Here is a 13,804-nt window from a genome sequence, read left to right as displayed (position 1 = left end):
TCCGTCTTGACTAAATACAAGGGAAAAAGCCAAGCGAGTTTATTTATTGCTTTGTTCTACTGCTGGGTTGAGTGTTTTTTTTCCTCTTGGCCAGTCGTTTGGTTTCCTCCTTTGATTGACAACAGTGGCAGGCGTTTGTCAGGGACCAAATAGTCTGGGGGCAGATAAACAAACGGTTTCTAACTGCAGCGCAGGGCTGAGACCCCTCGGATTGAGACTGTGTTCAGCCAAGAGAAATGTAACCTACGGTACAGACCTTCAGGCTTTAGAGTGCAGAATGTCGACCCTTTCGTGGAAGAGAAATATGTATATTTTTCTAAAAACTGAACAAAGAAAGGTTAGTTATTTTCAACTCCCTACTGGCTTCAAATGGAGTCGGCCTTTACCACAGGTTCACACACCCTTGTACCATAGCGATCCTGCCAGACAAAGATATAGAGTTGCAATGTGGTCCTTCTTGTCTAGGGCAAGCCAGTCTAATAATATTCTGGTTTTACTTTGCACTGTCCCAGGGATGCCACCATCATCAGGCATGTTGCTTAGGGATACAGCTAGCCCGAACCAAACCTGGTTTCAAATAGTATTTGAAATCTTTCAAAGAGTTTAACTGCGCTTGATTGAGCTTGCCAGGGTTCGTGGAACCACTGGACTAACCCCCAAAGTGCAATCCCCACCCCTTCTGGCACGCCAGTTAGACTCCGAGCAAACACTCAAAGAACTTCAACAATTCCCAATACTATTTGAACCCTGGCCTCTTTTGTGGTCAGTATGTTATGAGTGGGAGAGCTGCCTGTATCTCACTGCACAGCATGTTAGCTAGAATATATTTTTTTCTCTCCCAGTTAGGTTACGGGAAAGGGAGCTTTTTTTTTCTTCCATATTTGGTCATATGGAGTACAGCCAGTGAGCAGTAGCCTTCTGATGGAGTACAAAAAAAAACATCCCTATTTTGTGTGGGATTTGTTCTCCTTGGGCCGCGCTGCTCTGATATGGGCTGATTGTGGATCTGACGTTGAAAGCGCACCATTTAAGGCACGGCACGAGCCTTTTTAAAACACAACGAGGACAAGAGAAAAGGCCTCATCTCATGTAACTGCCGTTGCTCGTCATTCTGAAACTCGCTGAATCTTTACAATGTCATTAAAGGGTTCACTGTATAAACTAATCCTAATGCAAATGACTCTCTTAAAAAAGCAACGTTGAAAGCAAGATTATGTTTTACTAACATCCTCTTTTGTCCTCTGGTCTCAGCCGTTGGCAGCGATCTCATTTGGACTGAGTATTGGACTAGGGTTGATGGTTTAACCCATGGTGATGTGAATTAACTATGGCATGGTGGGTGTATTTTGTCTTTGCCGGCGAGCACGACGAGTCTCCGACATGGTGCTTTAAAGACAGACACGTGGCGAAGGTTGAAGCTGATCAACTGAGGAAAGCTGATGTACAGGTGGGTGTGTCAGGCTGAAAAGGAAGGCCCCTCTGGGGGGAGAGAGGAGGTCATTAACATGTTTAACAGGCTTAATAAGCATTACTGGGGGAGAGGAGAGGAGGAACAGAACCGTGTTTGGGACCAAACCAGAAGAGTAAAAATAGAGTATTCCAATGACTAATGTTCTATTTAAAACACCAATTGAACATGCCACGCCAAAAAACCCAAGTTTAATCACACTGGCACTGGGAAATGTATCGAAATGTTCCAGGATGGGGCTAAATTTGTAATCTCTTATCAGAATTATGTAAGGCATTCTGGTGCCTTTTTTTCCTTCCCAAAAAAGGGTTATGTGAGTAATTTGATCAACATGTTACATCACACACTAGGTTTAGTAGCTGAGATGTCAAGCATATCAGTGAAAGAACCTTGTCTAGCACAACACTGATTGGACGGTAACATCCAGTGATCCGTTTTTGCCTGTGATGATTACAGTGTGTCGGTGACTGATTCTCAGCTGTGAGCTGTTACAGGTGACCTTAGGCTATAGCTAGCAGTCAGTCTGAATATTCGTCTGGGAAAGGAGATGTGTCAGGGATCGTGAACCATTGTCTGGGAATGCATGCTGGAGTCTCCTTTTTCATCCCCAAGTGGAAACTCAGAGGCTTGGACCTCTTTTTTTTTTTTTTTTTTTTTTTTTTTTTTCAGCCCCAATATTTTCCCCTCACTCCTCAATCTTACAGCCAAAGTCAACACAATAGCAATCTGTGGTGATTTGGGAGGGATTGTGTGTGATCATCAGACTAAGTCACTAATGATGGTGCGTCTTAAGAATTCAAGTTTAGTCGGTCCTTATACTGTCATTTCCAATGGGCTCTCGGCTCTCCAATATTCTATGAATAGTGCTTTAATTTGCCGAATTCTTCCGTATTAGCGCTAACCCGAAACTTCTCGCGGAATGAATTTGTTTTGGAGCGGATAGAGCCCGACCATATGAAGCAGATGGTTTTGAGATCGAGCTCAGATGCTTTTGGCCACCTCATATCCTGCCCAAGGAAAGATGTGTCCCCTTCTACTCTGACACCACAGGATCTGTCCTCGGGTCAACTGAGTTGTCTGACAACCCCTTGGCATCAGTATGTAGGGGAGGAAGTATGTGCAGTCTCTCACTCACACACACACACACACACGCACACACACACACACACACTCCTCCTCCTCACATTCTCCCAGTGTTGACAATGAGCACGTAGTCAGCAGCTGGTCGGATCATGCCTTTGCGCTCCAACAGCAGTGTCTGTACCGTGACAGACTAAGAGACGGGTGAAGGGGAGAGCAAGGCAAAGAGAAAGAGAGTCAGAAATTATGGCCTCCCCCCATGCCTAAAACTCCAGTGAATTGATGTGGCCACATCCTGGCGTGTTTCACTGCCTGGGCTGGGCCAGAGGCAGTAAATGTGTTAATGGAGGCGAGGCACAGGGCCGGCGTGTGAGAGGAGAGGCAGATCACGCTGAACGGGACCAAGGGAGGACAACCTCTTCCAAACACATCATTACAGGTGGCGATGGACAGGACACATGCACGTTGGCTGGGCGCACAGAGACACACACAGACCAAGACAGACACACACTCCCAGATGTTCTCAGAGATAGAACATTCCTCTGCCCTCTGTATTGCTATCCACATTTGGATACATACCCATACCCCTACAGGTATCATCTTGGCATTTGCCCATCTCAAACTGCCCCCCTGAGCACCTGCAAAGCGTTAGTCAGTCTGCCTACAGAAGACCATGGTATCTCCTACAGCTAAACCTCTGTTCTGTTCCTCTCCTCTGTGTATGAGTAGACAGAGCGCAGGCTGTGTGACTGTGAGACAGTCCTGATGGCTCCTGTGTAAACACTGCTGGGTGGGAATGGGGAATCCTGGCCTGTCATCTGACTGACAAGGAGGGACTCCTACACTGTGCAGGGCTTAGTTTCAGCTCCAGTGGGGATGCTGCTCAGTCTCATTACTGTACAGGCCATTAGCTGGTCTGCTGCGCTGTAATACAGACACCGTCAACACACACACAGTGCACACAGACCTGAACTAAGACCTGAGTCCACCATAAAACATCACTCCAGCAGGTCTGAGATCAGTGTAATAGGATTTTGGCTCACCGCCTAAATGACACTGCACCGGGATCAGGAGGCGACACACCTGCAGCGTTGACAGACAGACAGAGAGCCCTGACTCAGAGTCAGCCAGTCGGACAGAGTTGAGGAGCTCAGTTGGGGTGACCTGACCCAGGTGAATGTCATAGTCTAGACAGATTTCACTGTCTTGGCTCTCGCACCACACTCATTGACAGAACTGGGTCTCGAAACAGAAAGATCCTTTTGATCACTAGGTTTCATTGGAACACTAAGTGAATAGCAGCCGGGGGGGAATGGAATGAAAAATTGAGTTTTAGTAGTTTTCTCCTTTTCCACACAGATTTGAGACCCTCCTCAATGTGGAACAGGCTGAGGCTGGAGTGACTGACACACTGACTGACTGGTGCTCAGATTCTCTCTCTCTCTCTCCAGGTGAGAGTACGCCTCCCGTTTCCTCCCTTGGGCAGCTTCTCACTCACCCTTTCCCCCCTCCCCGTCAGTGTCAGAGTCAGACATGATTCATGTCTCCAACCGGAGGACGGGGAATTGGGGATACTGTTGCGGCCGGAATCTGTTGCGCAGATAATCACGCCATTGTCAGGAATTGAATGGTATGATTATATTACAATATGATGATCAGGAGGATGATGAAGAGGAGGAGGATGGTGAACTCAAGATTGTGATGATCAAGATACAACACTCCTTCCGTGGCCTCCAACGGCTCTTAAATGCAAGTAAAACTAAATGCATGCTCTTCAACCGATTGCTGCCCGCCTGTCCAACATCACTACTCTGGACGGCTCTGACTTAGAATATGCGGACAACTACAAATACCTAGGTGTCTGGTTAGGCTGTAAACTCTCCTTCCAGACTCGCATTAAGCATCTCCAATCCAAAATTAAATCTATAATCGGCTTCCTATTTTGCAACAAAGCCTCCTTCACTCATGCTGCCAAACATACCCTCGTTCAACTGACTATCCTACTGATCCTTGACTTCTGCGGTGTCATTTACAAAATAGCCTCCAACACTACTCAGCAAATTTGATGCAGTCTATCACAGTGCCATCTGTTTTGTCACCAAAGCCCTATATACTACCCATCACTGCAACCTGTATGCTCTCGTTGGCTGACCCTCGCTTCATATTCGTTGCCCAACCCACTGGTTCCAGGTCATGTATAAGTCTTTGCTAGGTAAAGCCTTATCTCAGCTCACTGGTCACCATAGCAGCACCCACCCGTAGCACGTGCTCCAGTAGGTATATTTCACTGGTCACCCCCAAAGCCAACTCCTCCTTTGGCTGTCTTTCCTTCCAGTTCTCTGCTGCCAATGACTGTCTTATATCTCCCTCACTAACTTTAAGCATCAGCTGTCAGATCAGCTCACAGATCATTGCACCTGTACATAGCCCATCTGTTAATAGCCCGCCCAACTACATCCTCCCCACATTGTTATTTTTGCTCCTTTGCACCCCAGTATCGCTACTTGCACATTCATCTGCTGCACGTCTATTACTCCAGTGTTTAATTGCTAAATTGAAATGATTTCGACACTATGGCCTATTTATTGCCTTGTCTTACTACATTTGCACACACTGTTTATATACTTTTCTATTTTGTTATTGACTGTACGTTTGTTTATTCCATGTGTTTATTCCACACAAACAACTCTGTTGTTTGTGTCGCACTGCTTTGCTTTATCTTCGCCAGGTCACGGTTGTAATTGAAAACTTGTTCTCAACTAGCCTACCTGGTTAAATAAAGGTGAAATAAATAAAAAAAATTAATAAAAAAGATGATTAGGATGATTATAGTGGTAACGATCCTGATGAAGACGTTTATTGTACATGGCCATACCAGGCTCTCACAGTAGCCTATGGATAGACTGACAGTGAGTAAGAGTGACAGCAGCCTACCTCTCCACCCCACCTGAGAGGCCCAGACAGGGGCCAGAGCAAAGAACACATAGCTCACATTCCACCAGCACCTCCTAATGAGTAGGCCCCCGCGAGAGAGAGGAGGTGAAGGATGCCTTGGCCTCACTCTCCCTTTCCCTCTCTGATCCTGCCACACAATCCCTGGGTCTTGTGCCAGCCCACCACTGACATGGCAGATACCTGGGATACCTCTATTTCTCCCAGCTCCCTCCCTCCAACCACACCTGGCCAACCCTCACACCTGGGTCACCATGGCAATGTGCACACAGCTTGCGCTTACCTGCAGGTACAGGCAGAGCCAGGGAGCTGGGAGGGTGGGAGCCGGCCCACAATCCCCTCCTCTTCTTCTCTTAAAGGGAAAAGAACAGAGTCCCCATAGCATAACCATGTTTGCTTTCATGTCCCCACTAACAGTGAACTGTGCATGTTGGTGCTATCTAAGGATATATTAGAATATATTCTAAGTTTGTGTTGGCATCAATGTTTTTCTCTTTTCTTTCTGTCTTTCTTCCGTTCTGCCTCTTTTTCTCTGGAGTTAATTTTAGTCCCACGCTCGAGTCGTCCAGAGCGGCTGCAGTCAAAAAGTTGGTGGGTGGCAGTCCAAATATTGTGTCATTTAATCAGTTTTGGACTCGGGCAATCTTTGGATAACATGGACTAAAAGCTGCTGTTGTATCTCAGGAGAACTCCCTCCCGCTCTGTTTTCTTTCTGTTTATCCGATGAAGAAGTGTCAGGGTGTAAGTTATCTGCTGACAGGGCTGCCAATGTTAACGTTACATTTGACAGCTTTTTGTTGTTGTTGTTTTGTTCAACAACTTAGTGCTTCGTCCTCTGGAAGAATCTTCTGGAGTTGTTTTTAAAATGGCGCTTCTTTCAAGATCCTGTGCTACCATTCGGAGGTTAAAATGCTGCATTCCACAAATAGTTTCCGAGGCATAGTCTTGAGATGAATGTGTTTGTGCTAACGTGGTGAAGACAAAGTTATTCGGTTGTGTGTCACAGTGATGACTCGTGGAAAAAGAGGCCTCCTATGCTGTTCTCCTCGCAGAGCAAAACAGCACGTCAACATTTCACTGCATATCAACATTGCAATGCCTCTAAGAATGAAATGGTGCCACATTCTCCTCCAGCTCTCTCCTTGTGAGTAGAGAACACATCGTTTTGGATGTTGTTAACACAGACCTCTCCTGAAATGATAGGGGGACATGAAGCTAGCGTTGTCTGGATAACATCAACATGGCTTTTAATATAATGTTCCTTAAGCACTGGGTAGTTCCAGACAGAGAGTTGCGGCAGAGCATTAATTTGACTAGTAAATGTTTCATTATTGCCGTTGTAGCTCTCAGGAGCTGGCAGACAGAGAGTGGGGAGAGGAAAAAGTCATTGGTTTACAGTAGAGAGAGTGCTGAGAGAGACGATAGTTTACAGTGGGCGGAGAGGAGAGAGAGGTAGTGAGTGGAGAGAGAGACTATAGTTTACAGTGGGCGGAGAGGAGAGAGAGGTAGTGAGTGGAGAGAGAGACTATAGTTTACAGTGGGCGGAGAGGAGAGAGAGGTAGTGAGTGGAGAGAGAGACTAGTTTACAGTGGGCGGAGAGGAGAGAGAGGTTGGAGAGAGAGACTACAGTGGGCGGAGAGGAGAGAGAGGTAGTGAGTGGAGAGAGAGACGATAGTTTACAGTTTACAGGGGCGGAGAGGAGAGAGAGGTAGTGAGTGGAGAGAGAGACTTTAATTTACAGTGGGCGGAGAGGAGAGAGAGGTAGTGAGTGGAGAGAGAGACTATAGTTTACAGTGGGCGGAGAGGAGAGAGAGGTAGTGAGTGGAGAGAGAGACTATAGTTTACAGTGGGCGGAGAGGAGAGAGAGGTAGTGAGTGGAGAGAGAGACGATAGTTTACAGTGGGCGGAGAGGAGAGAGAGGTAGTGAGTGGAGAGAGAGACTATAGTTTACAGTGGGCGGAGAGGAGAGAGGTAGTGAGTAGTGGGCGGAGTGGAGTGGAGAGAGAGACGATAGTTTACAGTGGGCGGAGAGGAGAGAGAGGTAGTGAGTGGAGAGAGAGACTTTAATTTACAGTGGGCGGAGAGGAGAGAGAGGTAGTGAGTGGAGAGAGAGACTTTAGTTTACAGTGGGCGGAGAGGAGAGAGAGGTAGTGAGTGGAGAGAGAGACGATAGTTTACAGTGGGCGGAGAGGAGAGAGAGGTAGTGAGTGGAGAGAGAGACGATAGTTTACAGTGGGCGGAGAGGAGAGGTAGTGAGTGGAGGTAGTGAGTGGAGAGAGAGACTTTAATTTACAGTGGGGAGGAGAGGTGAGAGAGAGGTAGTTTACAGTGGGCGGAGAGAGACGATTTACAGTGGGCGGAGGAGTTTTTACAGTGGGCGGAGAGGAGAGAGAGGTAGTGAGTGGAGAGAGACTTTAGTTTACAGTGGGCGGAGAGGAGAGAGAGGTAGTGAGTGGAGAGAGAGACTTTAATTTACAGTGGGCGGAGAGGAGAGAGAGGAGTGGAGAGAGAGACTTAGTAGTGAGTGGAGAGAGAGACGATAGTTTACAGTGGGCGGAGAGGAGAGAGAGGTAGTGAGTGGAGAGAGAGACGATAGTTTACAGTGGGCGGAGAGGAGAGAGAGGTAGTGAGTGGAGAGAGAGACTATAGTTTACAGTGGGCGGAGAGGAGAGAGAGGTAGTGAGTGGAGAGAGAGACGATAGTTTACAGTGGGCGGAGAGGAGAGAGAGGTAGTGAGTGGAGAGAGAGTTTACAGTGGGCGGAGAGGAGAGAGAGGTAGTTTACAGTGGGCGGAGAGGAGAGAGAGGTAGTGAGTGGAGAGAGAGACGATAGTTTACAGTGGGCGGAGAGGAGAGAGAGGTAGTGAGTGGAGAGAGACGATAGTTTACAGTGGGCGGAGAGGAGAGAGAGGTAGTGAGTGGAGAGAGAGACGATAGTTTACAGTGGGCGGAGAGGAGAGAGAGTAGTGAGTGGAGAGAGACGATAGTTTACAGTGGGCGGAGAGGAGAGAGAGGTAGTGAGTGGAGAGAGACTTTTACAGTGGGCGGACAGTTTACAGGGGCGGAGAGGAGAGAGAGGTAGTGAGTGGAGAGAGAGACTATAGTTTACAGTGGGCGGAGAGGAGAGAGAGGTAGTGAGTGGAGAGAGACGATAGTTTACAGTGGGCGGAGAGGAGAGAGAGGTAGTGAGTGGAGAGAGAGACTATAGTTTACAGTGGGCGGAGAGGAGAGAGAGGTAGTGAGTGGAGAGAGAGACGATAGTTTACAGTGGGCGGAGAGGAGAGAGAGGTAGTGAGTGGAGAGAGACTATAGTTTACAGTGGGCGGAGAGGAGAGAGGGTAGTGAGTGGAGAGAGTGGGGCGGAGAGAGAGACTGGAGAGAGAGTTTACAGTGGGCGGAGAGGAGAGAGAGGTAGTGAGTGGAGAGAGAGAGAGGTTTAGAGAGACTTTAATTTACAGTGGGCGGAGAGGAGAGAGAGGTAGTGAGTGGAGAGAGAGACTTTAATTTTACAGTGGGCGGAGAGGAGAGAGAGTAGTGAGTGGAGAGAGAGACTATAGTTTACAGTGGGCGGAGAGGAGAGAGAGGTAGTGAGTGGAGAGAGAGACTATAGTTTACAGTGGGCGGAGAGGAGAGAGAGGTAGTGAGTGGAGAGAGAGACTTTAATTTACAGTGGGCGGAGAGGAGAGAGAGGTAGTGAGTGGAGAGAGAGACTTTAATTTACAGTGGGCGGAGAGGAGAGAGAGGTAGTGAGTGGAGAGAGAGACTTTAATTTACAGTGGGCGGAGAGGAGAGAGAGGTAGTGAGTGGAGAGAGAGACTTTAGTTTACAGTGGGCGGAGAGGAGAGAGAGGTAGTGAGTGGAGAGAGAGACGATAGTTTACAGTGGGCGGAGAGGAGAGAGAGGTAGTGAGTGGAGAGAGAGACTTTAATTTACAGTGGGCGGAGAGGAGAGAGAGGTAGTGAGTGGAGAGAGAGACTATAGTTTACAGTGGGCGGAGAGGAGAGAGAGGTAGTGAGTGGAGAGAGAGACGATAGTTTACAGTGAACAGGGAGAGGCAGTTCTAATATGAAACCCTCAGAGAAAGTCAGAAATATGTCATTCCAGGAAGCTCTCTCTCTCTCTCTCTCTCTCCATTCTTCTGCTCCATGTATGTTAGCTTTGACAGAATATGGGTGGTCCTCTCAAGCAATCAGTGCAACACTGACATGTCTCCATTTTATTGAGGGTTATACTCTGGAATGCAAAAAACAAATCTCTGTACTCACAGGCAAACTCAAAATCCAGTTGAATCTAATATCAAATTATGATCTATGCATAAATCATTATTCTTAAATATCCCCCAAATCATACTCGTACTAATAGCGTGCTCTGTCCCAGTGCTGCTTTTAGGAAGTATGTGATTAAACTTAACGCTGTTGTAGGCTTTAGGGTTTTCGTTATTGCTCTCATTTTGTCTAATTACAGTTGTACGAATTGCCGAAATCCAAGTGCCAATTTTCTTCCTCCTGCAAATGGCGTAAGTGTATCTAAACATAGAGAGCAAATTATTGCGGTGTTGGAAATAATCTGGCCCGAAGCACACGTGCGTTGTAGTTTGACTATGATAGCCCTCTAGTTAAACTGAGAAGGAGGTGGGGTTTGTGAGAGGAGAGAGAGAGAGAGAGAGAGCGAGCGAGAGAGGAAGGGAATGAGAGAGGGACTAGCCCTGTGAGTGATGGGTTTTGTTTAAAGCATACCTCCCCTGTCCTTGTGTTTCCTGTCCTCGTGTGCGTGTTGGAGACCCTTTCAGGTCCTCTCTCTGTGTGAGGCTACAGAGGGGCACAGAGCAGGAGGCTACAGCAGGATCCACAGCACAACTCAGGAAGCCACCCTGCCTCTCAAACAGATCCCAGATCTGATCCTAGCCAACCACTGACAACTCTGTAAACAAAACAGGAAAAGTAATAGAGGTTTGGGAAGGAGAGAGAGAGAGAGAGCGATAGAGAGAGACGTAGAGTTACAAGAAAGGAAAGGAAGGGAGGGCGAGTGGGAGGGAGGGGAGGAGTAGAAGGGCGAAAGGAAGAGGCGTTTGCCTTTTCTGTTGACTGCCGAAGCCGGTGAAAGATTGTGCAGCAGCAGGAACTCTTTGTGTTGTAGCCGTGCTGGGATAAAGCAGTGGGAGAGAGGCTGGAATGGTGTAAGAGGGAAGAATATACAGTATATTTCAAGGTCTAATCAACTCCTAAGGTATAGTACTGTAGCCTTTCACTCCATGTACTTTACTATTAGCTGTAGTAGCAGGCTAGATTGGGGTTGTGTATGTTTGTGTTATTGTAAGAGAAGAGCGTAGGTTGACGATGAGGATCTTCTGGGTGGTCCCGCTCCTCTCCTCGGTCACGTACCCACAGGGTATTTTTAGTGAGGAGCGTTAACATCCTGTGCCAACTTCTCTTCCTCCTCACACGATTTCTCCTCCTCTGTTCTTCCTTCACTTTCTCCCTTTGTTTTTTTTTATAGGAAAATGTGACTGTGTGTCTGGCTTGGCGAGATATCAATGTACCGTAAATGTACTGCAAGTATCGGTAGTGAATGTCGTAGTAGGCACACAAACATGCATCCCTGTATCGAGGTCTAGAGCAGAGAGACCTCAGGGTCGTTTTTCACTACACATCAAGCAGAAGAAAACTGAAGGAAACAGGGAGGAACTACCTACCATTTAAGAAACGCCTATTTTAGTTTTTCTGTTGCAGAACCTTTTTAAAATGTTTTTTGTTCCATGTCCTAATGAATATGACCCAGCAGGATACAGAGGTACCGGATGGTGATAAAACCCGTTTGTCCTTCCAGTCTATAAACTAAAACGTCGTTAATGATGATGTCATCCTGCAGGGCGTAACCATGGACGACGACTTTGAGCGGCGCAGAGAGCTCAGGAGGCAGAAGCGGGAGGAGATGCGCCTGGAGGCTGAACGGTAAGGCTGGCCTCCTCTTCCGCCTCTTCTTCCTATCGACGCTTAATGCTTTTACTCATCTTCATCCTGCTCCTCCATCTCTTCTCCAACCTCTACTCCTGCTCTTCTTCCCTCCTACTCCTCCTACTTCCCTTTTTCTTCCTCCTCTGAACCTCAAACCTCTGCCATATCCATCAACAACGACACACACACTTACACATCTGCAATATTATTGTCTTGTCTTATTGGAGTTTATCATTTTAAACTGGGTGGTTCGAGCCCTGAATGCTGATTTGGCTGACAGCCATGGTATATCAGACCGTATACTATGCGTATGACAAAATATTTATTTTTACTGCTCTAATTACGTAGGTAACCAGTTTATAATAGCAATAAGGCACCTCAGGGGTTTGTGATATATGGCCAATATACCACGGCTAAGGGCTGTGTCCAGGCACTCTGCGATGCGTCGTGGGTAAGAACAGCCCTTAGCTGTTGTATACCACACCTCCTCGGGCCTTATTGCTTAACCACTCTGAACATGACGTCATGACGGTAAATGTGCAGCCAGAGGGAGTTGCAGGTACACGTGTTGTCCAGAGGGGGTGTTGATGGCACAGTGAGTGCTGTGATCATATGACCTCAGTGTTCTTCGGAGCCCAGTTGAAGTCATTTAAAGGGCTTTGAGCTGGGCTCAGGTTGTTACAGGTCCCTGTGATCTCCATGCCAAGTTGGAACCAGAGAGCCAACCCTTAAATAGTTTGGACTCTCCTCAGGGCTTTAAAAACATCACTCAGCAAATATTGGCTTCCTCTCCTCATGCAGGCAATAATCTACCACTGATCTGATGACATGTGTTGTGTTCTCTCTCTCTTTTTCTCTCTTTTTCTCTCTTTCTCTCTCTGACTCAATACGTTCTGCTTTGTCTCTCATCGTGTCACTGGTAGAATGTACTGTTGACCTCATATTGAAAGCCTCTGTGCATCCTCAAGTCAAATGAGTTACTGTAATACATGACAAGCCCAGACATTTCAATTGAGCTCATCTCAAATGGATCACCTCAACCATGTCTCCTTTTACGGAGCAAGGATACAGGAGACTACCAGGAGCTTAGTTTTCTCAGCCTGTCTGGGTAGCTTCATCCCTTATCCTGATTATACTTACGAACAACAGTCATTTAACCTGCCAACACACATCATAAAACTGGAATATGCATCATGGGCAATAAGATATGCAAATGTGTATCTCTGGAGGTCCAATCCCTTACTGAGAGAGATGGCAGTGACATTAACTGAAGATATGATAAGTGCTCTCTGCACACAGGAGCTATTGAACAAGCCTGAACAAGTCTGTAAAGCCTTGGATGACACTATGTTACTGCTTTGATTGGCAAGCTACAAAAGTGTCAGTGCTCACTCTTAACATGTGTTGACAATACAACAGAACAGATTCACCGGAATGACATTTACTCTCGCGGGTGGCCAAATAGAACTATCAAAAAGCCACGCCTCCAGTCTTCTTCTTCTGATCTATGACCTGATGTATCATAGCTCATAAAACCACCTGGTTGGGTAAAACAACTCGACGTGTGTTCTGTCCGCTATTTAACCCAGCATTTTGTTGTGCGGTTTGTTTGTTTGTTTAAACGTGACATCTATGACATTGTCCTCCTGATTTGTAAATACTGTAATGTGACTGGAAATGGGAAATACTTCCCAGTCAACTTAATCAGTGAATATAATAATCTTGTACATTTTAATTGTGACGTGTGATTATGTTGTACAACAAATGTAAACTTCTGCAGCGATGTTGGCGTCTATTGTCGTACCTTTGGGCGTGTGCCTCATCGCTCCAGCTCTACACCAGTTGATTGAACCGATAACGCAATGCAGTCGTTATATTTCACAACAGGTCATAAAAGCCGTGTTTTATATTATTTCTATTATCCCACAGTGTTTATATTATCTGGAAAACATGGAATTTGGCAGAGAGAACAGACTGTGTGCGAGTAAGAGTAGTAAGCTGTCGGCACGATGGGAGTTTGTTCACGTCGGTTTATTTAGTTAAAGGAGTCATTTCAGTCGACGGGACCAGGCGCGATTTTCAACCCACTCACGTTATTGATAAAAGATTACATCGATAATATTTTGCAAATATGCTGTAGCAATCAATATTTCCATGTCTCATTGCAAATGAGAGTAGGCCGTCGTTGTAAATAAGAATTTGTTCTTAAAAAAACATGTTGTCTTGTTGGACTAATCGAGTCAACCATCACCAGATATGATGTAAAAAGAAAACACACAGACAAACACACACACACACACACAGAGAGAGAGAGACACATAGAGAGAGGAGACAGAGGAGTGAGAGCACTC

At 46.5% G+C, this 13,804-nt stretch overlaps 1 protein-coding gene across 16 annotated transcripts in view; it reads left to right on the top strand.

The window, feature by feature from the left end:
* LOC112216853 (non-muscle caldesmon) overlaps window positions 1-13,804 on the top strand; it is a 54,832-nt gene that overhangs the window by 16,424 nt on the left and 24,604 nt on the right. For 3 of the 16 annotated variants that reach the window (XR_006079210.1, XR_006079211.1, XM_042300151.1), the window contains exons 1-2: window positions 10,559-10,725; window positions 11,368-11,450. Coding sequence is in view for 14 of the 16 variants with exons in the window: in XM_042300151.1 (XP_042156085.1) it covers window positions 11,377-11,450 (74 nt within the window). In the remaining 2 variants the exon portion in view is untranslated. Of the gene's footprint in view, window positions 1-3,907; window positions 4,000-10,553; window positions 10,726-11,367; window positions 11,451-13,804 lie in introns of those variants that run through there. The other 13 variants (XM_042300155.1, XM_042300148.1, XM_042300161.1 and 10 more) reach the window with 8 other exon arrangements.

The sequence above is a fragment of the Oncorhynchus tshawytscha genome, linkage group LG17 (assembly GCF_018296145.1).
Source record: "Oncorhynchus tshawytscha isolate Ot180627B linkage group LG17, Otsh_v2.0, whole genome shotgun sequence".
NCBI lineage: Eukaryota > Metazoa > Chordata > Actinopteri > Salmoniformes > Salmonidae > Oncorhynchus > Oncorhynchus tshawytscha.
This window is presented reverse-complemented; position numbering and strand designations above follow the sequence as displayed.